Source organism: Cricetulus griseus, chromosome 7, assembly GCF_003668045.3.
Source record: "Cricetulus griseus strain 17A/GY chromosome 7, alternate assembly CriGri-PICRH-1.0, whole genome shotgun sequence".
In the NCBI taxonomy this organism is placed as follows: Eukaryota; Metazoa; Chordata; class Mammalia; order Rodentia; family Cricetidae; genus Cricetulus; species Cricetulus griseus.
In genome coordinates this window covers 32,243,810-32,270,550 of record NC_048600.1, presented here as the reverse complement: position 1 = coordinate 32,270,550, position 26,741 = coordinate 32,243,810, and the positions used below count along the sequence as shown (strand labels likewise).

The window sequence follows — 26,741 nt, the reverse complement described above, 5'->3', positions numbered from 1 at the left end:
ACCTATTGATTTCTTTTCTGCTTCTTCTCATTAGCACATAAGGGCTCTATGGTTTTTCAAGGGCCACCTGTAAATTACATTATAGTTGCTACATGTCCTGTTCTAATAAGACATACAGCGTCCCAGGAGACAGAATGAAACCATAAGAAAGTATCTAATGACTGGCATATTTCAGATACAATAAATAACAACCTTCTTTGTTGGTTAGCAGAGTCATGTTTTTTTCATCCATCTCCTATCTTCTTGTTTCGATGGCTTTATGTTTACTGACTTATTGGATCTTGTTCCAACTCAAGGTTCAGAGTTTGAAATCTGGATAAAGTGCATGTCTGTGGTTTTGATAACATTGGTTCTTCTTTCCTGGAGCAGCTGTGAGCTCACTATCCTGCATGCATGAGCTGACAGATCACCTCTAGGAAAAGATGTCTATATTCTGCCTTTTGTGCCTCGTGGACTCTTCCTCAAACTCAGGACACATTTACTGCCCATGTGAGCAAAGCATTGTGCAGAAAAACCCTAAGATGTCAGAATAAAGAAGTTAGTGCTTCTCACTGAACAGTCCCTTCAAGCTGCATTGCCCTATGCCATAATGTTTCTAAATAATATCTATATCACAGATATCCAAAATTATTCAAGTCTCAGTGTCAATCAAAAACATCTAATTCTTTCCAGGGGTCTCCTTGCTCCATCATTGCCTCCCAAACTTATGTGCAAATGCCAAGATTATAGTGGATAGCTTTCAAACTGCTTTGACATATATACCAGAATATTTTAATTGAAATATATGTCCATTACTTTATGTGTATTATTATTCTTCAGTATGAAATATTATGCATTTTCCACATCAATTCCCCTAAAGTTTTGTTTATACCATCACTATTGGGTTAGCAATTAAAAAGGAAATAAAATATCTTTTTCATAGTAACACAGAGCCAGTGTAAAATGTCTAGTAGGCTTCAATTGGCTACAAGTAACAGGACTCAGATTGCAATCAAAGGGAAGAAGAAAAGGTGGCCTCATTAACTCCACCTGCTAAGCTTCAGACTTGGATATATTTGTTGAGTAACTACCTTCCTGGTTACAGACCACCTCTCAGAAGCAAAATGTTTCCTTATGCATGTTTAGTGGACAAGGAGACATAGCCAATGCTTAAATTCAGAATCGTCTTCAGACTGATTCTGATATCTTGGAACAGGGACTCATCCGACCACATGGCTACATAGGGAACACCATCTGCTAAAGGGTCTCTTCTGCTAGCCGCCACTCTGGGAACTAGGAAAGACATCAGCTCCTCTGAAGCATAGTGGAGGAGGGCTGGAGCAACTCAGTTATGAGAGCCCTGTGGGCAGAGAGGACTCGGGCATCAATGCCAGACAACCAGACCACTGCAGACTTTCTAAAGGACAAGAAGATCTGAGTACAAGAGGACCCTCTTCTCCTCAGGGATTATTAAAGCCCATGCCATCTCAGATTCCATGGGAAAACAGTTCTGTCTTCATTTCTGCATCTCCTGTGTGTTCAAGCTCTGTGGTTATGTGCCAAGCCCCCCAGTGGATACCAAAAACCTTGGATGCATTGAGTCCTGCACATGATGTTTACTTGTGCATGTCTACCTACGATGAGGTACAATTTGTAGTGATTAGCAATCACATGAACAGGCACAAAAACATAGAGCAATGACAATGTAGTAGGTTGTGTGAAGGAGACCCATTTCTCTTATGGTATCTGCCTGTGCTGTCTTCATCCCTCTGCTAGTGATGATGTAAGATGATACAATGCCTACCTGATGAAAGGAAAGAAGGTATCAACATAGCCATTGCAATATGTGGTGTATGCCCGGGCTCCCATAAAAGAACTGTACAAACAAGAAATATGATACTTGATAGTGACCTGAGAATCCTGATGACTTCTAAGTAACTAATGGGAGGGTAGTACATGTCATGTGGACATGCTGGACAAGGAGAGAATTCATATCCTGTGTTGAACTGAGAGAGATGATGCAAGAATTCACTACAGCACCCAGAACAGTACTTATAAACACATGAATTTTTCAGGTATTTTTCCATTTAATATTTTCCAAACACAATGAGTATAGGTAACTGAGGCTATGGAAAATAAAACTGAGGAGAAAGAAGGAAATATTTTAAAATTGTGCATGAGCAATTTAAGAAGTGGGTATGGGCTAGATAAGGGCAAGGTGAATAGCCAGTAAGGACACTGTTTCATTGAGTGATCAGTGTCTGTAGGTCAGAAGCATGGTATGGAGGAAGACTCAGAACCAAGAGGCTTCTCTAAACAGCACTGATTGCACCTAGCTGAAGGCCTTCACTCTTTGTTTTGGAGATGCCTAGGCACACAGCCTCTCTCAGCATCAGAGCCCTAGTGATGGAATTTGCTTCCTGCACCACCACCACCATCCCCCTACAGCAGATGAAACAGGCTAATCTCCAGATCTCCCTGCTAGAGATTATTCATCTTTGAATGAACAGAGGGGAGCTGGATCCTCTGTGATGCCTATGCTGGACAACAAGCAGCAATCCTCATAGTACCAGAAGATCAAAGCCTTAGTTTTGACATTCGATGCTCTGATATCATTGTCCTTGTGCTTTCCATCAAACACTCTCTGCTGCCCATAGGAACTGACTGCAGGATGTCTCTAGCATTGAAAGAGGATTTTATGGAAGAGGGCATTGCATGTCTACCAGCTCTCCAGTGCTTTGCAAATTATTTGTGTGTGTCAATCTTGGTTTTCAAAGTCTATTCAGCAGGGGTGATGTGATCGATGAGGGTCATTTATTTTACATGGACTTGGACATTCTCAGTGATCCCATATAAAACAGGAAGAAAATAGCCAGCCACATATGAAAGGACGGTAGCCTTTGTGATTACCATAAGGCAAAGTCATGTATTTCCTAGAGCTCCTCAGCATCTTCTGAGGACCCACCTGACTCCAGCTGTGTTGATGAATGGCTCTTCCCAAGGTGCCTGCTGATAGGGAATTGGCCATGACATGGAGACCAGTAAGCCCCCTTGTATCCAGGAGATGCTTCCAGGTATTTTCCTTTGTAAAACCTGGCCCTGTGTAGCCAGGGTTGTATTCAAGGACAGCCTAGTCCATTCTTCTATAAGCAGTACATGGGAAAGGACCAAGCCATGTGTTACAAGGTAACAAGATATGTGTTCTAACTCTGGAGCTATTTTTTCCTCTTTTTTTTTTATTTAAATTAGAAACAATATTGTTTTACATGTCAATCCCAGTTTCTTCTCGCTCCTCTTCTCCCCTGCCCCCACTAACACCCTACCTATCCCATACAATTTCTGCTCTCCAGGAAGGGTGAGGCCTTCCATGGGGGATCTTCACAGTCTATCATATCATTTGGAGCAGGGCTTAGACCCTCCCCCGTGTGCCTAGGATGAGAGAGTGTCCCTCTACATGGAATGGGCTCCCAAAGTCCATTCATATACTAGGGATAAATACTTATTTACTACCAGGGGCTCCATAGATTTCTGAGGCCTCCTCACTGACACCCACCTTCAGGGGGTCTGGATCGGTCCTATGCTGGTTTTCCAGCTATCAGTCTGGGGTCCATGATCTCCCCCTTGTTCAGCTCAGCTGATTCTGTAGGTTTCACCAGCCTGGTCTTGACCCCTTTGCTCATCACTCCTCACTCTCTGCAACTGGAATCTCTGGAGCTATTTAAAAGCAGGGCAGGCTGGTTTGGGGACAGTGGTCACCAGCTCAACTGTCAGTAGTTCTCACAGGAAAGTGTGCGGCAAATGGGTGACTTAAGAAGAAGCAGATGAGTTGATATCTTCTGCCTATAAGATTGAAGAAGCTAGGGTCTCCACTTGGTTAGCAAAGTGGAAAATGCCACAGGTTTGTCAGGGTCTTCAATGTGGACTAGTACCTACCATACCGTGGTGCCCTGCTCACCTAGATATGCAGGAAAGTACTCAAAACAGCTGTATTTATAACACCTGGCATCTGCATCAACTCCCAAGCCATGTGAGTCAATTAAAATCTGTGTTCTGGGATTGAAGAGGATCCATCTGTTAGATGACATGTGACAACAATGACAACTGCTAGTCCCTCATTATGGGCATTTCCCTTCAGGAGAGAAGATGGTGGTGCTTCTCATGTTGGGGTCCACCACATGCATTTGGCAGGAAGATGGTTATAGCTACACAGTGAAGTCCTGAAGGAGAGTCCTCCTCCTCTGAAGTTATGAAGCAGGGACTCAGCACCAAGGCATGCACCAGGGGGTCTGCTGAGGACATGTGACTGGCCCATTTTAAGACCACTGATTGGAATGAAGCATGGACAATGCTGGCAATGCATCAAATACACTGGATATCATTCAACCATTGCTGTGATTTCACTTGTCAAATGTCATCTGTTGACTTTCAAAGCTTTCTAAAAACTGAAGGACACTTATCTCAGTTCTAAACAAACCCAGAACTACATTTTTATGGATAAGTTTCCAAATGTCATACATTCTTCACCCCTTTACAACACTCCAAGTGATCTCAGTTAGGGCAAATTCACAAAATAAGCAGAGTATCAAGTGGCAGGATTGCACACTGGTATACCAGTAAAACATGCTCTTACCTAACACAGAGTGTCTTTTCTGTTCTATCCCTTCAATTCTTGGATTTTCTTGGTCCTCATTTGTTCTCCAAGTATTCATTCTTCTATTTCTTGCTTACACCCTCTTCTTCCTAATTAGATGGCCATGTCTTCTGTCACCAGAGTAATGCCCATCAGTGTTCTTCAGAACTGAACAAATAAACCCAAGTGAAGATCTGAGTGTGGATGATGTACAGGAGTTAGAGTTTAGTGTGTAAGCTCTTCTGCTAGCTCTGGAGTCTTAGCCTGTCTAAGTTCCCCGTCTGGTTTGTGTTGTCATTGGTACTGTGGTAAATCTATAATCCTCTCTGCCTTATGAGCGACCCACTGTTTAGGGTATCAGTGATCTGTAGTTGAAGGGAACCATCTCCTCCAGAAGGCATTTCTACCTTGTAGGCAAAAGGGGCCGACTGACAGGAGAGGGCTGGTTCTGACCACAGACAATATGAGGTTACAGAGTAAATGCTTCCTGCACATCCTAACTTCATATGTGAGAGTGTTCTATGGTGGTGTTTTGGGGAAGTGGACCCTTGCTGACCTTACTTTGTTCATTTGAGTTTGTCAGAGAATGGGAAAGCAACCTCGGTCTTTCTTTTGCATGTTGTTTCTTAGAGAGTTTACTATTTTATCCCTTGAGTGAAACCAGTAATTTAATTAATTAATGTTTAAAATACACTTCACATTAAAATATGCAAAACATAATTCCCTAAGTGCTTCAATTAATTTTCCAGATAATTTTTAGAGAAATCTCAATCTTGGAGTTACTTCAAAAGCCACTGTTAAGAAGAGATATTCTAATACCATGTGACTATTACAAATGTTTTATTATTTCTTCTAAAAGAAAAATGAGCCTATGAGACATTGAATGAAATATTAAATAGTTTAGGCTAAATTAATGGATGATTAAAAGATCATCACTGCTTTGCTACTTACTTAAACTTAAAAGAATTAAGTTTTAGCTTATTTTAATTTTGTACACAAAACAGCATACCATAGTGCTGTTTTGCTGAGATGTTTGCAGAAGTGGCTTATTAGTTAGGTTTATATTAATTTAAAACTATCAATGTGGTGCCTATTACTCTTGAAGTGGCATCTTGTTCCTCTCTATTATTTTCCTGTTGCTTCTCAGAGCACAGGACAGACACTTGGGTTGCCTCCTTCTTGAAGTTCCATATAAATCCATGCTAAAATGAGTTTTTCTGTTATTCACTTGCTTGAACATTCTCTGTAAGATGTTCTTAGCCACTAAGGGAATATTGACTTTCAATAAATTCACAAGTATCTTCATATGGATGTTATTCAATAATTCCCTTGAACTTTTCTTTAAAATCTATGTTGGCTAGGTGGCTTAGGGAGTAAAATGCTTGCCATGCAAGCCTGAGGACCTAAGTTCAATATCCAAACACCACTTAAAGGTGAAAGGATAGAACTAATTGCATAAAATTGTCTTCTGCTCTCTCTACATGTAAGCCTTTGTGTTTACACTTTCACACACAAACCTTGGATACATACACACATTTAAAAAAACAATTTTTAATTTTAAAATATCCAACTGAATTTTATAATTCCATTAGTATTTTGTCTCTGTTAAGCATATTGCCATATCATATAACCAGTTAAACTCAGATATTCACAATTCACAGCTCTCTAGCAAACTCTGTAGAGATATAGACTCTCAAGAAGGTAGAGGTATGTGGGACCTCATGCTGATCACACCTTTAGTACTATGCACTCATTCTCTGGGCAGTCTATATTCAGTAGGACTTAACTCATAACTTCATGCCATGTCATCAGATATGGCTAATACCTAATGGTTTTTGAGAGTAGAACACAGGGGAGATGAATCCAGCATCAGCTCCCCCGTCAGGGAGGTGAGATATGTGGGAATACATATCTACGAAAACATTTATCAGTGGCTGCCCCGCCTAATGTTTGCACATAGGAGATAGACTTGAATTCTGTTTATGTTTGTCCAACACAAACACGGCCTAGGAAACTATTTGGAAAAGGTAAATATGAAATGTAAAGCAACAGAGATCTAGCCTGGAAAATGGTGTTTTTCAGCCAACCACAGGAGTGAAATAAGTTAATGGATTTGCTAACAATCACAAAAAAAATGGTATTATCAAGACAGGCTGGGCACGGGAGCTTTGATATTATTGGCATGAGGATTAACATATGTTTTGTAGCTTACCTAGTGCTAGGGTGTTCTTTCCCACAGTTCTGTAGTTTGGAAGTCTGGAGTGGGCTCATGGAGCCACATCACCTCACTCTTTAACTGTAAATCCAAGGATAGATCTGTTCCATGGTTAAGGACATGAGTTTTGACTAATGACCCAGATTATTTTCCTGATCTGAAGGTTTTTCAATTATCATGCCTGCTTCAGAACTCTATCAGCCACTTCAGAGAGTGAATAGCCCAAAGTCCTAGGTGTTACTAGATGGATGTTCAGAGGTCATGAAGCTGCTGACCCTGATCATGGCTGAAACACTTTCTCAGGCTAGGCTATCACTATATGTATAGTTTCAGGCTTGACTGAAACTAGCCTCTGTGTGTTTGTGTGTGTGTGTGTGTGTGTGTGTGTGTGTGTGTGTGTGTGTAGATAGATAGATAGATAGATAGATAGATAGATAGATAGATAGATGGATTGTGTGTGTGTGTGTGTGTGTGTGTGTGTGTGTGTGTGTGTGTGTGTGTGTGTGTGTGTGTGTATGTGTGTGTGTGTGTGTGGTACACAGCTCCAATCAGGTGTATATAGAGAACAAGTTTGGCTCTTGTTGCCAGAAAGCAACTGTTTGCAACATGTTTTTTTTTTTCTCATGATTTTGTGGAGGAGCAAGATTACTCATTTCAAGAAGACCTTGGTTCTTGAGCAAAGTTATTTTGTTAGAATATTGATTGATGTTGCTGTTGTACTCCCATGTGAATGTGAACCTGGCTAGAAGAAAGAAACACAAAACAGTTTTAACTATTCTAAAACTATCCACTTGTGTGCTGATTTGCTAACTCTTACGTTTTTGTTGTTTTTGTTCAGATGTGAGTTTGCAATGCAGACTAAAGCTTAGCTGCCCCTTCCATCCTCTGTCCCCTCTCATGTGTTCGTACACAGCATGTAGAGCAAAAGATAGCAGACACTATACTTTAATGAACCAGCTGCTGAGTTTACTGTGTGCAATTCCTCTCTGGATTTCCTAACCTCCTCTTGGGCGTTGGAGGCTCAGAAAGCACAGTAGCCGGCCTTATGACTGGCCACAGCCTGAAAGTGCTCAAACTCCTCATGTTCCAGCAAAGAGTCTGCATACACCCTGAACGCTGTGGTGAGATCACACTCCAGTTAAATGTACTACAGCCTCTTGTCTCAGGTCAATGATCCCTTATATATCATGACCTCTACCCTGCCCTGCTTGAGTCCCCTCCTCCCAGTGTGTCTCCAGACTTTATGCATTTAAAGTTCATGCTGCTTCCCCCAGATGTAGGAGATGTGTAGTGTCTGGACAGAGACCTACTGACTGATCTCCAGCCTCCTCCTGGATGCCTGCCCAGTACTGTCTGTCCCAGTGGCTTCTGTCTGTCCACTCTCTGATCTAAATGAAACCTGGGGGCTCCTTTTCCTAGTACTGGATGATTTGATTCAACTCCTGACTCCTTTGTCCCTCTTGCCCATGCATCACAATTGTATTCACATTAAATATCATCTCACTGCCATAGGACACAGCCCGGAGTCCTCATAAAATGAATTACTACGTTTAAAGGGAGTGAAAGGAGCATCTGGGGAGGAAAGCATGTGAACTACCTCCTGTCTGACCTCCTCCTTCCTGCAACCCTTCTCTGTGCGCACCATCAGCAGTGCTCTGTGAATAGCTTGAAGCTGAGCTCAGTTATCCTTCAAGGACAGATTACAGGAGGACATCATTGTCATTTACATGAGAGGTTAAAGCCTGATGGCAGAAATTCCTGAGAGACACTTCATCCAGAGAGGGGAAATCTGGGAATTCAAGAATTGCTTTCAGATGCCCAGGATGGGCAAAGGACATTAGATCAAGTAGCTTAGCATAGCAGGGATCAGACTGTGAAAAGATAGGACAGCTCTTCACCAGCAGCTTCAGGGAAATAAGGCATCACTTCTGCCCTTTACCACTAACATGTGACACAAGTTTCCAAGGTTGGCCAGATTCTCTTGGCTGTGTGGTAGGTAATAACCCAAAAGGGCAATGGCGTCTATACTAACTCGAACATCTTCTTCAGGCTCTAACACAACCCTGGGCATATATCAATCAGGAAAGGCACCTTGGGCTGCTCTCATCCTCAAATATCTCTTTATGGTACCCCTGTAGTTGGAAGCCCCTGGGAGATACATTCAGACAAGGGGTATGAATAGATGCCATGCTGGGAACAGAGACGTGAGTGACCAGTGACCTTTCCAGCCTGACAGAGGACAGTGTACCTGCTTCATCTTTGCTACATTTGAAAATCAGCTGATTTTCTTTACAGTGTTTTTCATCTATTCTCTAGTTGCACAAGGCTCACCTCCTTCTAAGAGATAACAGGATGTTGGCAGGGGGGTGTGCTTTCCCTTACAGCACACACTTACTGAATTATCACCTTGTGCTGCAGGGTCTGCATTTCTCAGGAGGCACATTTTGGGTTGAAGTCAGACAGCACAATGTGATCTCAAGATATCACCTGAGCTGGGAAATTGGCCTATGACCCCTGAACTCTTACTCTTTCCTGAATTCAAACATAAACTCATTCTTGAGGTATATAAATGTGCTCATCTGAGTGGTGTCACATGGTATCAGATCATAAAGACTCATAAAGTATGTTAGGGACTCTGCATCTACAAGGGCATGGGGTAACAACAGTGTGCATAATAGCTATTTGAGGACACCAGAAGGGGCCCGCAAAACTCCTGAGGACACAGAACTCAAAGAATAATGACTGCTTTGTAATCAAACATGTTCTGAGTAATATCAGTCCGCATTTACAAAGGAGCACCTTGGGGAAGAGTGGTTTTTGTATGTGGAGATTTATTTAGTTCTCTGGCCCAAGCCCCTGACCACACCTGGGTCTTTGCTTATCTGACAGGTTTTACCTTCATGAGCAAGTATATAGACAAAACGAAGTAATAGGTGTGACAGGTGTGTAGCACTTTGTTTCTCTGTGTAGCCTTGATGTGCCACTTCCGGCACAGGACGGCTCAGTCTTGTAACTTTGCTGCCATTTCTAGTATTATTTCTCTAGGAGAAAGATTTCCAACTACTGAAGATCTGGCTAATATACACACTTCACATCCTATAGCCTCCCTGGAACTTTCTGTTTCTGGATTGTAGTGCAGTCAAAAATTTGTCTTGAGTAGAGTTCCCATTGGCAGATATCAAGGAGCCAGACTAAGAAGAACACTTAAAAGGTGGTTAAGTCATAAGGACTCTGCCCTAATTTGTTGATCATTTCATGGATTAATAAATTGATATATTAGCAGGTTTATGCATTATATGAAGTTGTGTCTGTTGGGAAAAGCAGTTAGACTGTCTCAGTCTCTTGCATGCTGTTATGGGAGTTGTGGTGCCCACATCATTGAGATAAACCTCACCCCTGAACCAGCAGATCTCCAAACCACGAGTTTAACAAACTTTCCTGATGTGAGGAGATGTCTCTGTCTGGAAAGTGCTTCCATTGCAAGCATGAGGACCTGAGTTAGATACATAGAACTCACATTAAAACAAAGCTGGGTGTAGTGGCATTTACTTGTAATCCCAGCTCTGAGGAGACAGAGACAAGGAGATTCTTGGGACTCCCTAACATCAAGCCTAGACTACTTGGCAAGTCCCAGGGCAGTGAGACCTTATCTACAAAGAAGGTAGACAGAAGCTGAGGAATGTCAGCTGAAGTTGTCCTCTGGCCTCCAGCATGCATGCACATGTATGCAAACATATACACAAAAAATACAAATACATAAACTTTTCATTATTAGTTAGCAGTCTGTAGCACTTAGTTAAGACAATGGAAATGCACTACAGCAATAAGCTAAGTATAATGAGTATGATTATAACAGGTGCATGCATCAGAGTCATGTGCACCCAACTGACTCACTGGACTTGACATGTCCTCAGGAACTTTCCTCCATACCCCATTCTAGTCACTATAAAGGAGCCTTAGATCCTCTTTTACAAAGATATTAATGTGGATCTATTTTTTCTAAAAAATTGTTTCATTGTACCTGAGTTACATTCAAATATAAAAATTCCATTTTTCACTTGAAACCACTATAGCACTATATACGTGTATACATGTCTTCTCTTGTGATCCTTCCGGGTGATGGTAGCATCTCCAATTTATTCTTCATTCATCATCCTTGAGCTTACTTAAACCCTTTCAGTTGGAAATGGTGTTTATCTGATAGTATCGCATGCTTTGAAATCAGAAATTTATCTGTGTTCTGAAGCTCACTTCAAGATGGCTCAGAGCCTCAGAGCTAGGTTAATTGGATTGTAGTCCTCTCAGCCATAATCAGTGTGCTGATTTGAATGGCAATGTCCTCCATGGGCTTAGGTGGTTAAATACCTAGTCCTCAGTTAGTGGTACTGTTTCTGTAGGTTCAGGAGGTGTGGCCTTGCTATAAAGTATGTGCTGAGAGCAGATTTTGAGGTTTCAAAACCACCCACCATTTCCAGTTCTTTCTTTCAGCTTCCTGCTTCTGAAGTTTAAGGGGTGAGTTCTCAACTCTTTTCCAGCCACCATGCTTGCCACCTATGTGTTGCCATCATGGACTCTAACTCTCTGGAACCATGAGCCCAAATAAACTCTTCTTCTATAAGCTGCCTTGATCAACGCAATAGACAACTAATACATTCAGCAAGAGGATCTATCTGTTCACATCTTATGATCCTTTCATAAAGCTCTAGTAATCTCCTTCACACCAGGTCAACACATTCTGCTTTGCACTGCTCCTCAGTCCTTGCTTTGGGACTACCATCCTCTCTATTTTTAATGCCACTGACAGAGTCAGGATGGCGCTCTGCATTTCCTATGACTATAATGTTCTCTTTTTGAAGCTGGTTAGTTCCCCTTGTACATTATGACATCCTGTGATAACAGACCCTCACATTACTGCCTGTGGTACGTTCAAAGCATCATCAAGAGGTGCAGAGCACAGGCATGGAAACAGGAACAGGTATATGGGTCAGCTTCTAAGCCAATAAGCAACATCTACTCTGAAGCCCACATTCTCAGGAAGAAGGCAGGATACTTTCTGGATGTCTTGTTGAGATCTTCTTTTGCACAGAAGGGACATGTTTGTGCCCATGTCCCCTTTGCCACTGGTTGACCTGAAGTCCTTCATCCACTGCCCTAGATCTGGCTGTGCCTGGTGTGATTTGTCTGTGTCAATCAGCATTGATGAGCAATGTCTAGGAACCATTTTTCTCTGCTGTATATGTCTCTTGTGCACTCTACACATGAGTTTCAGTAGTCCATGTCACATCTGAGATCCAGTTCCTGGAGAGCAGTCAAACATCCTTACATGAGGCTCTCTTCCAAGATCAAAGCCAGACCCGCAGAGTGTGTCCTGTGACAGACCTCTCTACCATGACGCCAGTAGGTAGTCTGTTCTCTCCTGTGCTCCAGCAGGCTAGACTCACCACACTCTGTGCATATCAGTCTTCTCTGTTTGTCCAGACCCTTGTTGGGCTTCCTGACAATTCACCAATGCTTCAGGGGTATTCATTACTGCTTCCCCACTCTAGGTACCTACCTGCTACTGTGTGTCTCTTCAGTAGGTTGAGGTCAATCTAGGGTAATGTCATGGTATGGGGGCTCAGTGGTTAAATCCACAATACATTGTGATGCGAGATGATGAAGACTCTTTCTTGGCACAGTTAGCCTCTCTGAATATTATCCAAGAAGCTGTTGGAGCATAGATTGGGTTAGAGCTGGCAAGGCATTTCTCTAAAACCCACCATAGCATAATTTAATTAGATTACTAGTGGTACTGTTTTTATTTCTGTAACTTAATTTATTGCAGGGCTTAATCCAATCCTTCAATTAACATTCCCATCTCCAGAAGAGCTTGCCAAATTAGCTTTTATTAATTGCTCTCATCTTGAAACTTCTGCCCTCCATGTTTTAGCATTCTCATTCTGGTGGATAGTGTGGGAAGGGTTGACCATTGACCTGGTAATGTGTCTAACAGTCAAGTACAGATGGTTTTCCAGAACACAATCTCAGGGTAACCAGCATCCCATATTCTTTGTCACTATAACCCCAACTTTTCAAGGACTCCCTCACCAATCAGGTACCCCCAAAACTTACAAAGCAACTAAAAAAGGGGTTGCATTTTCTTTTGTAATAAATTCCAAACCATTATATTTTCCTGGCTTGTATATGGATCACTTTTAAAAATATGCCATGTATTCTCTGAATAAAGCAAAAGAAAATTTGGTTTGCTTTGAAATTTTTACTTACAACAATATTTTTTACAAAGCAAGTAGAATATTATCTCTGATAAGTCTAGTTTGTGTTGACAAAATACCAACAAGAAAACACACAAGAAAACTAACTAAGACAATTAACTTCAAAGAAAATTTGTGAACAAATGGCCTTTAGTATTGCTGTTGTTCTTTTTTCCTCTCCTCTCTTTTTAATTTAAATTAGAAATAAACATGTTTTACATGCCAATGCAGTTCCCTCTCCCTCCCCTCTTCCGCTGCCCCCATCAGCTCCCTATCCCATCCCCTTTCTGCCACCCAGAGAGGGTGAGTCCTTCCATGGGGAATCTTCAAACTCTGTCATATCATTTGGAGCAGAGCCTAGGCCCTCCCCATGTGTCTAGGCTGACAGAGTATTCTTCTATGGGAAATGGGCTCCCAAAGTCCATTTGCATCTGATCCACTACCTGAAGTCCCTTGTTGTTGTTCTTTATTACCTCCATCCTAAGCCTTTTTGTTCACGAGACTTCTCTTCTTTCTCAGAGTTGGGAGCTTCAGATATGGATGGGCTTTGGGAAACTACAAAAGTCAGTCATGCTTTTCAGTGGACAACCTCACTGCCCCACACCTGAATTATTGGGATCCACAGACACAGGTCATAGAAATAATATAGGAAGCCATGCTTGGGGCTAGAAAACATAAAGTTACCATGAGCCTTTCATGCTGAGGATACCAGGGAGAGCCCACGGCCTCTGATTTCCAATTCTTCATCCACAAACACACCTCTGTTCTCCACATTTGTAGGACATTCAGAAGATTTTAAATTGTGAAAATTTTTATTTCTTAAGACTAGTGGTTAGAATGAATAGTGTACTTCCAGGAAGTGAGGATCCCTGCTGGAACAGTATGTACTCACTGAGTCAGCATCAAAAGAACTTGGAGACCAGTAATGTGCCTTGCTCTCTGGTCTCCTTGTGGGGCGTGATGCTTATGATCCATTCACAGCAATGTTTACTGACAGGCCAGTGCAAAAGAACTCAACTTTACCCAAGAGGTTCAGACCACAGTATCCAGTGGTCCCAGGCAGTGGGACAGGAGCAAGCAGCTCTGGGCTGAGCCATCGGTGTGATGTGGAAAATTGAAGCAATAAAATACTCTTAATTTGGAAGCTAAATGAGAACACTATTAATAGTACCATCCTTGCAGACATTACTTGAACTACTCAACAGAAGGTCCAAGGTCACAGTGAACAAGAACAAACATGCACTCATGTTACCAACCTATTGTTCTGAGCCTCAAAGGCCAGGCTGAAATATCCATGAGGTGAAGAAAAGGCCCAGTGACATTTCCACTGGGGGTGGGGGTGTGGGGAGCAGGTGTTGTCTGTCGTCTTTGCTAGAATTTTATATCAGGTGACTCCATGGGGGAGGGCAGGGATGGTCTTAGCAGGAGTTTCCTTTTGGTGGTCCTGAATTACTCACTCTAGCATCAGACACCACCAGCAGCTGTAGAGCCTTGCAGACAGATACCACGCCTGAGACCTGGCTACACTACCCACCAGCTAGAAAACTTTGGCCAAGCTTTTAATGTCTTTGCTTTGTTTTCCTTATCTATAAAATGGAACCAAGAGAATTAATCCCTGAGGGTTGTTTCACTGTTGGTAAATGATTGTTAGTTAGAACTTTTTAAACAATTCCTGGAGTGTGTAGATTAGTGGTATTTAAGTTTATAGCAAGGTGCAGAGTCCTCCTGCCTCTGTGTCCTCACTGAAGTGGGAGTGAAATGCTGCTTTTTAAAATGAAGTGTCTTTACAGAAGTCACAGCTCCCCCTCCCCCCCACCAACCAACACTGAGGTGGGCAACAAAAACACTGGTTTTCACAATAGGCATAACTTAAAGCAGACCACAGCCTGATTGCAACAGCTTTTCTCATCTTATGAAAATGTCTTGAGTTTTTCATGGGGTTTACATTCAGTTCATCAGTAAGAGTGGTATTGACACCTCAACGTTAAATCTCCTGATGTAGGAGCCCAAGATCATTTGTCAAGTTTTAAGTTTATGGTTCTTTTAATTCTTTGATTAAAATTTTAAATGCTTTATTCATTGGTTAGTATTTTGTTGCTTTGCTGACTGTTCTACCCCTATGTCTTTTAGTCTTTGTGATGTAATTGTAAATGAGACTATTTCCTTAACACCCCTCTTAGGCTGTTCATGACTGGCATGGAGAAGCATAATTGGCTTTCAATGCTAATTTTCAGTGCTCAAATGCTGTTCAATTTTGCTAAGTTTTTAAGACTTTCTCCACATAAGTTCATGTCATTCGTGAGCAAAGATCATTTTACATTTTCTTCTATTTCCAGTTTGATGCCTTTTGTTTCTCTAGAGACAGAACCTTCAGTCTTTCTCCACTGACATTAGCTGTGGGATTTCACATGCATGTGGTTGTTTCATTATGTTTCTGTTAGTGGTTTCTTTGCTTTGATCGTGGAATGGTGTTGGATTTTGCTGATGCCTTTCTTACATCAGTAGAAATGATAAAGTTTCCTCCCTCCTTTTTAAATACAGCACAGGGCATTGATTGATTTTCTAGTGTCAAGCTATCTTTTCTTTACAGAGATAAATACCACTTTGTCATGCTATACAGTGGCTTTAATGCATTGTTGAATTCCTGTTGTTTGTGTTGTGTTTTGTAGTAAACTTGGTTGGTATCCATTAGAAACACTGGTCTTTACTTCTCTTCTCCCAGAGGGTCTCTGGCTTTGGCACTAAGAGATGCAGATCTGAGAGGACACCTTTGGAAATACCAAATTTTAAGTTTTTAAAAGATCTTTATTCTTCTTTAGATATTTGGTAGAATTTACCAGTGAAATTGTGTGGTCTGCTTTGGATTGGGGGTATTGGCTGTGGCTCAGTACCTTTACTAGTTAAATAAATGTCCCCACTTTCTATGTCATAATGATTCAGGCTTAGTAGATTGTGTGTCTCACAGGACTACATCCATTTCATATAATTTATCTAATTTATTTGTGCAAAATTGTTTAAAGTTTTCTTCCAGTGTTTTTTATTTCTGTAAAATGAGAACTATGTGCCCTGTTTGATTTCTGACTTAGGCTATTTGAGTCTTTTTTGTGTTTCATCAATATAGATAACATTTTGGTTTTTTTTTTAAGTCTCTCCTTTTTTTTTAAAGGTCACATTTTGAGTCTTTAAATGTTTTATGTTGTTTTACTATTTCCTCCTTTATTTATAGTTCTTGTTTAATATTGACTGTCTTCTTCCTTCTTCTAGAACTTGATTCCATGTTTTTCTTCTTTTTCTAGTTCATCAAAGCATAATATTGGGTTGCTATCTATATTCTTTATTTATCACTCTCAACCTTCCACTTACCACTGTGTTCACCTAGTTTGGGATACAGACATACTTTCCAGTGGGGCACACTAAACCATAGAAGGGATGTGAACACTTAAGGCTGCAGCTCCGATCTCTTATGCAGGAAGCAACATGGCGAGGAGCCTGCCCTGGGACAAGGAGAGTGAGCCCCGCCTTTAACTTTGGCAAGCTATGCACCTTAAAATGTGATTCAGATACCTACCTCCTATGCTACTGAGAGATGCTACTAGAGCTTTAGCCTAGTCTACCACTACAGTACTGAGAGATGTGATGTGTAGAGCTTAGTGTATTCTACCACTATAGCAGGAAGGTAAACACAGTGAGCCCAGGCTTGGAGGCTGGCCTCTGTCTGCTCTGCCCAGAGAAGTGCTTCTGCTGCAGCTGCTTTTCAAGCTCTCCCCTGCCCTGATGTCTCCAAACAGCCCCAGGCTTCCTGCTCTTCTCAATGAAAAGAATTGCTTCCTCAGCTCCTTTGTTATTTATCAGCTTCCATTTAAACATTCCGCCATGTTCTCTATGATATTTCAAAGGCTAATATTCATGCCTTTGTTTATTTAATGGTACCAGAGTGTGAATATTTTTTAATATGTGAAAATGAACCCAAATGTGCTATTTAAAACTACATTTTAGCACAGTCTGATTTAGTTCACAACCCACCATCGTACAAAGAGCTATTTTAATCTTAATTATCTTGATTTTCCTGCTACTACCACATATGTAATTTTCTGGAGTGGCATTCGAAGATGAAAGCAAAGGTAGGTATTCAGAACCTTTCTGATTGTGCCTTCCCAGGGCCTGTAAGTCTTGATTAGCAACAGGCGCACTGTGCCAAAAGAAGCTGGCAGATGAAGCCTGCAGCTCTGCACAGCGGGCATTGCAAGATCTGCAATTCTCATAGTGCTCAGCTTGAGCCTGGGTTTCTCTATGCTGCGCTGTCTGTGGAAAACACCCAGACACTGGGTCCTCCGCAGCCTGAGTGAACCATCCACACTTACTAAGGATGTCTGTGGACATGGGCCAGCTCCATATCTAATCTCTTGTGTTTTCTTATGAGGACAGGGTCTGCACTATCACATAGAGGGGGACAGGAGCTCTGTAGATCCTTCACTGTAGCTGACAACTGAGACATGTACCAGAGAAATGGAAGGGGGAAAAGGACTCACACCCTTCTCAGGGACAGGTGGAAGAGGTTGGGATTGTCCCTGAATATAGCTCAGACAGAAAAACATGCAGAGCCCACCGTGTACCCAGCTGCAGTGTGCTCTTCTGTGCTCCCGTGTAGACTTGCAGTAGATAGAACCATTGTGGCCACTGGGAAGTGAGGAAAGCCTGGCATGTGATTTCTCTCTGTTCTAGACAAAACTGCATGCAGTACTAAGAAACCTGGGGACTGCCACAGAAAACCTACCCTGGAATTTCAATAGCCATAAATTTATTTTTAAATGTTTTTATTAAACATAACATTATGTTGCGACCAAAAACTAAAAACAAAATTTTGGGAAAGACTAATATGAAGCTACTACTTCTAAAAAGTAGTGCAGGACCCCTTTCTAGTTCCACTAAGTGGAATAAAACCCTAGACATGACATATAATGTACAGAGTAGCTCTGAGAGGAGGAAAATAGGAAACTGTTGATAATTTCTGTGTAACTACTAAAGAACACCTGGCAGAGCCACAGAAGGGTAAATGGCCTTTATCTCTTGTTTTCAGGGGGTTCAGTCCATAATCACTTGTTTTGGGGCCCATAGTGAGGCAGAGTTTCATATGGGAGGGTCTGCAGACAAAGCTCCTTGGCTCACCACAACCACAGAGTAGGGAAAGAGACTTGCCAGGGACAAAATGTCCCCCAATGAGTTGTCCCTAGTGACCAACTTCCTCTAGCTACATTTTACCTCCTAAAGTTTCTGCACCATCTTAAAATAGTGCCACCATCTAGGAACCAACTGCTTAATGTATCCATCTTCTCCAGGGTCAGTTACTTACAAACCATAGCAGAAACTGACTAAACAGAGGCCTTGGGACAGAAAGAGCCAAGTGGGTAATTCCTAGCTTTCCTTCTGCCTCACTTGCCCAGACTCTGAGCCAAAGAAGCTATGACCAGGAAACCTCAGACCTGCAAATAGGCAGACTAAGAAGAGTCCTGTGCAAAAAGTACAGCCTGGCAAACCAGAAATCATCTATATAATGACTGTTCAACTAAAAACAGAGCAGTCTTACTGATCTAAGAGGTTGGTGACAAACCTGCAGCTCAGTATCAGGGTACAGGGGAGAATATGCCATGCAGGATCTGAGGATCAGTTTTTATGTAAAGAGTAGTCCAGGGGAGGGGCAGACTTTGCCAGGCCCAAAAACTATGGCTGCTATTGTTGTTGTTGTTATTATTATTATTACTATTATTATCATTTTATATGAACTGCAAGGTAAGAGATAAGTCAGGTTGTTTTACAATCTCTGGCTCTGGGGGTATTGTCTGCCCACCAGAATTCCTTGGGCGACAGGTTTCTTGAAGCATTGGGCCTGTTTTATGGTTCTGGTTTCAGGATGGAGAAATTTCTTGAGCCAGGATTTCTACCTTTGTCAGCCATGGGGAAGCTCAAACATGCCTCCCAGGTCAGTACACAGCAGACAAGTACATGGCCAGGATTTCTATCTTAGTCCAGGGGAAGCAAAGCAAGCCAAGAGGGAAGTTGGGTGTCTAGCACACTTGGCACCCCTCTCTCTGGCTGAAATAATGTCAAGAAATGTGTTTAAAACAGAATCTTTGCCTAAGACCAGACGTCTCATAATACAAAACTCCCCAGATTACAAAAGAGAAACACCTGTCATGCCAAGACCCAGGGAAATCTCAGATACTGCCAGACAGTCCTCAGGTGCCAGCATTGAAATTCAGAAATGTTAAACTTATTTGGGAAAGACTTGAGGGCAGCTGTGACTTTAAAATACATGCTTCAAAAAGCAAGTATGAATATATTCTAACAAATGGAAATATCGTAAAGACAAAGAGATCTAACACAACAGAGGATAGAAATAAAGAAAATGAAAAATGTAGATGTGTGAACTGTTATGACTGAATTAAAAGTTCAGCCAAGGAGGTAAAATGACAGCAGAGGGAGGGGCTATGGCCAAATCTGTGCCAACAAAAATTGTCTCTGTGAATACACAGATTGGAGGAACTGTAGACTCAAGACGCAGATTGAAGTGTAGTGCCTGTGACTGGAGACCTGAGAGGAGAAAGTAGGAAAGACAAATATACTTGAAGAAATTATGGCTCAAACTTTCAAAACTAGAAGCCTGTGCATCTGAGAAATGAGTAGAGTCCAAACAGAAACACCCTAGAAAGTCATACCAAGACTTGCCATGATTAAAGTTCAGAAATCCAAATAAAAATATCTTGAAATCACTCAGAAAGGAGTAATAGGAGATTACAGAGCAAAATAACCCAGATTACATAAAATTTCTCATGAACAATGATGGCAGAAGGAAGGATTCCAGCATTAAGTGCCAGAAAGAAAGCATTGCCTTACAGAATCCCATAGCCATTGAAAATAGCTTTCACGAATGAAAAATGTCTTCCAAGTCCTTTCTTAATTAAAGGGGATTAAGATAAATGGTCTTTGGCAGACATACATAAAAGGAATAGATGGAGGCTTTCTCTAAACAGAAAGTAAATGACAAAATCAGGAACCCAGAAGTGTCTGGAAAGGGGAGAGGGGGTAGAGATTGTCACATTTCATGGTTGAAGCAAAAACCATACCACTATGCAGTGTGAGTCCTGATGTACATAAAGAAAAATTTAAACCAAGTGGGCAGCAATTAGGAGGAGAAGCCATGTGGAAGCAGGAAAGGCTTCTGTAAGTCTCTGAAGTGAGCACAGTCACAGGGAAACTCAAACCCCATCAGACAAATAAAAACAAAATGCTAACACTACCCTCCCCACACACACCACGTAACATTAAGCAGAAAGAAAGAAGATAGAAGATAATGACATCACAAATCCCATCAATTGGAGGCTGTGTGAGTATACCACTCGAAACTAAGTTACACAGACACAAGTACCATCCAACCATACAAAGTCTATAGAAAGGCTCCCTGAAATATCACCACCCAGTTGGATGTGAAAAGACAGAAGAAGCTACACCAGGTGGCTCAGGTCAAAGGAAAGCAAGGGTGGCTGCTATCAAATCAAGTAGACTTCAAAGCAGATAGTGCTACAGCAGGAGGAATTGTGGGAGGATGAGCAAGCAACCCTCTGACCAAGGAGAACTGGCCAGCACGTGCATGTTTACCAGATACAGAACTGCAAACTATATGAGGTTAAAAATTGATGGAGCTGCTTCACCAAAGAAACTAGGAAACATGAAGGACTCTAAGGGATAAATGGTCCCCAGGAATGGAAGTGGCATGAACTCCCGAACTAAATGGGGGCATGAGGGTTGGGGGGAAAGGAGCTGCTACAATAAGAGCAAGAGAAGAGGAGAAGAGGAGAGGAAATGGAGGGGCAGAAACATTGAGTTGGGGGAAGAATAGAGGAAAGAGAGTAGGATGAGAGATACAATATCAGAGGGAGCCACTATAGGCCCGAGAAGGGATCTGGAACCAGGGAGATCTCCAGAGACCTACAAGGATGACACGATCTGACAATCCAGGCATCGGTGGAGAGGATAACCTAAAAACCCTCCCCCTAAAATGAGATTGATGACTTCTCTTTATGCCATCCTAGAGCCCTCATCTAGTGGCTGATGGAAACAGAGACAGACATCCACAGATATACAATGAGCAGAAATCGGGAATTTAGTTGAAGAGAGGGAGGAATGAAGAACGAAGGGGTCTGTACCAGGTTGGAGAAACCCACAAGAACAGTTGACCTGAACAAGGGAGAGCACATCGACCCCAGATGCTGTCGGGGAGGCCCATACAAGACTGATCCAGACCCCTGAACATGGATGTCAATAAGGAGGCCTCTGCATTCCAGGGAGCCTCTGGTGATGGATTAGTATTTTTCCCTGGTGCAAGAAGGGACTTTGAGAGCCCATCCCATATGAAGGGTTACACTCTGGCCCTGGACACATGGGGAAGGGCCCAGGACCAGCATAGGAAGACTTGGTGGACTTTGCAGAGCCCCCGTTGAGGGCCCTACCCTGCCTGGGGAGTGGTGGGTGGATGGGGTGGGGGTAGGCTGGGGGTGGGGGAGGAGGGTTGGGGGTGAGAGGAGGGAGAGGGAGAAGGGACTTGAAATAAGCTTGTTCTCTAACTAGAACTAATAAAATAATAATAATAAAAAAAAGTTACACATGTAAAAAAAAATTGATGGAGCTGAGGGAAACAAGCCAACAGCAAGGCACAGGAAGCGTTCATGGAGCTCTCCACTCAACAGTAGCTTCCAGAAGGTTATCTTGATGGATTGTGCGGCATATGTCAAAAATAAACCATAGCAAGACTATGAAACAACCACAGCAAACTGTTAAGAGCTGAAGTAATTCAAAGCATGTTCTCCAACCAAATTGGAAACAGTAATCAATAACTGAAAGATAACAGGAACATACTTAAATACTTCAAGACAACAATTTCTAAGTCATCAATGTGTCAGAGAAGTATTAAGGCAAATCACAAAGCTGGCTCTCTGTAAACATTGTTAACTTTGACAACCTGAAAACAGACTCACAAGAAAGAAAGAAAGAGAAAAGGACATAAATTGCCAGAACCAGGAAAGAAAAAAACCGTGACAGAGCTCTGCATACATAGAGTAGATGACAAAAATCAAGGGGAACTCCATCAAGGTGAAGCATATGGTCTTCCCCAAGAAAGAATATTTGGACCAGATGCCTCCACTGAAGATTTCTACCAAATACTTAGAATATTGAAAACATTCCCCTATAATCAAGAGGAAAAGGAAGAGAAGGAAGGAAGGAAAGGGAGACAAACAGACACACACACACACACACACACACACACACACACACACACACACACACACACACACACCACTCACGAGAGGGTGGGAGGCACAAACACAGCACCAGGAAGGCTACATTTCTTATGAATACATGAATACAAACAAATTCTGCAAGGTGGATGTGATCAGACCTGTTCCTTACTTTTCTGTGTTAGAGTCCAGGACCTTTGCAAGTTGCTTGTATTGATTGATGTCTTTATCATCATCATCACCATCACCATCATCATCATCATCGTCATCACAAGGTCTGACTGTAGGCCAGGCTAGCCTATATTACCAGTCTTTCTGCATCAGCCTTCTGAAAGCTGGTGTTACAGGCAAACAGCACTAAACCCAACTAACTGTTCATTCTTTTAACATAATTTCCTCCTTGGACATGAGCAATTGCTCTGGGGTTGATTCTCCACCATCTCTAGGCAACAAGGCTCTTTATGCAGAACAAAGTTGAGAAGGCGTTTTTTGATCACTAGTATTCTCTTTTGGTTTTGTCTTGTTTTTTTATTATTATTACTTCCCTGTGATTCTGTGCTGGAGGTTTTTGATATTTTTCTTAAACATTGGTTGCTCTCTTTTTTTGCTGCCTTTGCTTTTGTTCTGAAGCTGACCTTCACAGCCATGTATTTTGAGCTATAATTAAGGCCTCTCTGATATTTTCATATAATATGTTCTAAAGTGCTCGGGAAACTTGTTGTGGGAGGCATTTAGTACTTCCCAACCACAGTAAAATATTCACAAAGCCTTGTTAGTTGTCCGATGTCATAGTCAACCACTAAGTATTGTTTTGTGAGTTATTGTATGACATGATTTATATAGAATCCCTCAAGATACATTGTACTCTTCTTGGCAGTTGGTGTTCTATGTGTAACTTTTATCCATGCTTTTACCTGTAGATCTAAAGTTATTAAGTAAGTCATCCTTAGAGCATACATGTCTTGAGCATTGAAAATACATGTCATGAAAATTCACCCCATCAAGTTACCTTGAAATATTTAAATTGCTGATTTTACTTTTAAAATGTTAGCAGTCCACAAGGGTGCCTTTAAAGTGGTCATGCTTATGACCACTTCTCTGACACCCTTGTCCCACTGAATGGACTGTGATACAAACTCAGAGAACTGGAAAACAGGTGTTCACTTGGGTTCTTTTTGAAAATATTAAGGAAAAGAAGAAATAAATGGGATAAACATATAACACAATAGGGATACCACACACACATACACACACACACACCATGCCAGATTCTCAAGACTAGAATGGGAAGAGGCTGTGTGTTTGGCAGCCACTGGCTGATTCTGCTATGATTTTCTGCAGAACTGAGCCCCTGTACAAACTTTCTACTTCTTTCCCCTGTCCTACCTGAGCTTCTGTGGGGCTGGCTAAGCACATGAATGTGTAACATTCTGCAACAGTGCTTTCCTGCCCTCCAAAGACCAGACATTATCTATTGGGGTTCACAGTTCTACTGCTTTCATGATGTCAGACACTTAGGCTACAAGAATACAAGGATCTCCAAGAAATGTTTTCTCATAGTTTATAACCAGTACATTTAAATTCTAGAAATTTAGTAAGTCCTAAACTATGAGAACGTAAATTGTCATGGACCTGTTAAAAGGGATGTCAGCACTTCTTATGGTCTGGGTGAAGTTAGAAAAGTTGAGTTAGAGAAACAGCTGGGGACATGGCTGGAGCTTCCAATTCCCACCAGCACCAAAACACTAGTATGCAGTGGGCACCTTCTTTGTGCATGATTTTGGTGAGCAGTTAGGGACACCTGACAAAGATAGGAAGCTGACTGCAGACTGAAAAAAGGGAGAGTCATCAAGTCATGTTGAATGGGATCCTCACTTTGTGGTCCTGATCTCTGTCTTCCTATGACATGTAATAGAGAATGGAGCCAAGATGTGGTGACAATCTCAGCAGGGATCTTTGACATATTTTAATGATATTCAGGGCATTTCTCTAGTTCCTAGGAAAAGAATATAGTATATCAAAAGATAAATGGCAGTACCAGTATCAGTGTCCAGAACACCCTGTATATAGTGATAAGATTCAGTGGAAATGTGAGATGAGCTCCTTCTGCCTTTCCTGTGTTGGACATGTGAGTGTGTGTGATGTGTGCCCATATGTCTCTGCACACACATGTGTCAGAGAGCCAGAAAATCAAGTCCTGCCCTCATCATCATCCTTAAGCAAGACCTTCATCCCATTACAATGATGGCTTCAGATCTTCTGTTGCCTGGGGTAACTTTGCCTAAAAACTGATTACTGAAGTTGACAAAAACTTTCCAATTTTAGAACTGTTTCTTTTTATGTGTTCTTTATATGCCCTAGACTACTGTGAAATATTTAAAGCACACATATACTCCAGTGAGTGGAGAACAGATTATCTGTTGAACTGTTGTAATGATTTGGTTTTGTTTAGTTGCTGCCTTTAAAGACATCTTTGTCTAAAAACAAAAAGCAAGAAAGATCTCCCTGCTGTAGGTGTCCCTGCAGTCTACTGCATCCCCCAATCCTTTTAATATATTCTATGTAATTTGTGTGTTCAGACTTAAAACAGTAAACTTTGGCTAAAGGAGCTAATGTGTCAGCTACCTATAGTTAACCAGAAGTATTGTAGAGCACTTACTCAAAATTAATAATATTCTTTTCTAGTCAAAAACATATCTGTGCAGCTGGCAAGGAGAAATGCTGTGCTTCACTGTGGATTTTGCTCTGGGATTCACCTGCTTTGACGGTAAAACAAAGGTAAGATGCAGGGAACCCCTGCAGATGCTATACATGTTACATTGCACCTAATCAGAGAAGTCTGAGAGTAGACAGCTCCCACCAGCTACGCACTGAGACAAAGGTCTGCCTCTATAACCTGTCTTCCTTCTCGATAGTTTGGGGTCCCTGGGTGTTTGTAATCCTAGAGCCCACACAGAAAAACTCCAGCAAAATGATGTTTGGCAACTATGATTCACACACACACACACACACACACACACACACACACACACACACACACACACACACACACACACACACACACACACACACACACATACATACACACATACAGAGACAGAGGGGGGAAAGAGAGAGAGAAAAGCACAGGATGGGTTTTCTTGATCCCTCTGAAGGAAAAAAAACCCACAACACTAAAACACAGTGAAAAGAATCCCAACCATTGCTTAAAACCTGAGTACTTTTGGTGAGAGTAGGCTCCACGAGTTGGTAGAATGTACCCATGAATGGAAAACTGCCCTCAATTCCAGCCTCATTGATTAAAGCCACTTGTGTGAGCAGTGGAAATCATTTGGATCATTTCCATCACTATCGGAGGACTCTCCTGATAAAATGTTTGCCAAAGTGAAGAGCCCATGTTTTATCACTTAATATTTATACAAATCTGCTTTGCTAATTAAGAATGAGTGCAGATTGAGAAAGTATGCCTACGATGAATGCTCCTGTGGACAGAGGATGCCAGTAGATTTCGTTTGGAGATCCTACTGACTTTCATTAGCAAGGGCAGAGCATGGCAGCACACAACAGACTCACAGGGCAGAGGAGTGGGTGGGGGGGTTGGGCAGGATCAAGGGGCCTCACACAATGGAACCCCATGGCTCAAAGGGAGTTGCTTCCTGTGGCTTCCCTTGCAGAACAAAGCAAAAAAGATGACTTTATTGTCCCCTCAGGGTAGCTGAGTCCCTCCAGACTGGCAGTAGCCAATCTGTATTTAGGAAAATCTGAACCTTGGGGATTTTCCTGTTGTGTGAAGGTTCAGTTTGAGTTATGCCACTTGACATGAGAGATGCCATTCTGGTCTGGTCTTTGGAGCCTCATGCTTGAGCTCATCCATACACATGAATTCACTAACTGTAATATGATTACCGTCACTAACCATAATCAGAGTTCCAGAAACTTGCTTTCCGTATACATTGTCCAGGCTCAGCTTCAGCCTTTCACTGTTTCCAGAGCCCACAATGAAGAAGTGAAGCCTCATGGAAGGCTCCTAGTAGCAGCAATCATTTTCTTATAGTTGTTTCCAAACTGCCATATCTAAGCCTCTTGGGTTGCTCTCTTCTGTGGCCCACTCTCTGCAACCAGTTGATAAGTACTTATAGACAGTGGCTTTGTCTAGGTGTCTTCCCCTTGCTGTTCCTACTGCCAAAACAAAGATTTCAGCCAGGACAAGTCTGCCCTCTAGGGGACACATGTAGGTGTCTGAAGAAGGCTTTTCATTTCCAGGATGTGGAAGGGCCCTGAATTACAAATCCATGAGGGACAGGGACACCTGAAGTGCTGCTCAGAATCTGCTATGAGCAAGACAGAGCATATCCAAGCACTCTGTGGGCAGAGGT

General features: G+C 41.9%; 1 protein-coding gene across 1 annotated transcript in view; it reads left to right on the top strand.

Moving 5' to 3' along the window:
- The window catches only part of Sntg2 (syntrophin gamma 2), a 196,792-nt gene that overhangs the window by 152,230 nt on the left and 17,821 nt on the right, over window positions 1-26,741 (top strand). Inside the window, exon 15 of the mRNA XM_027424734.2 lies at window positions 25,051-25,143. Coding sequence (XP_027280535.1) covers window positions 25,051-25,143 — 93 coding nt within the window. The remainder of the gene's footprint in view (window positions 1-25,050; window positions 25,144-26,741) is intronic.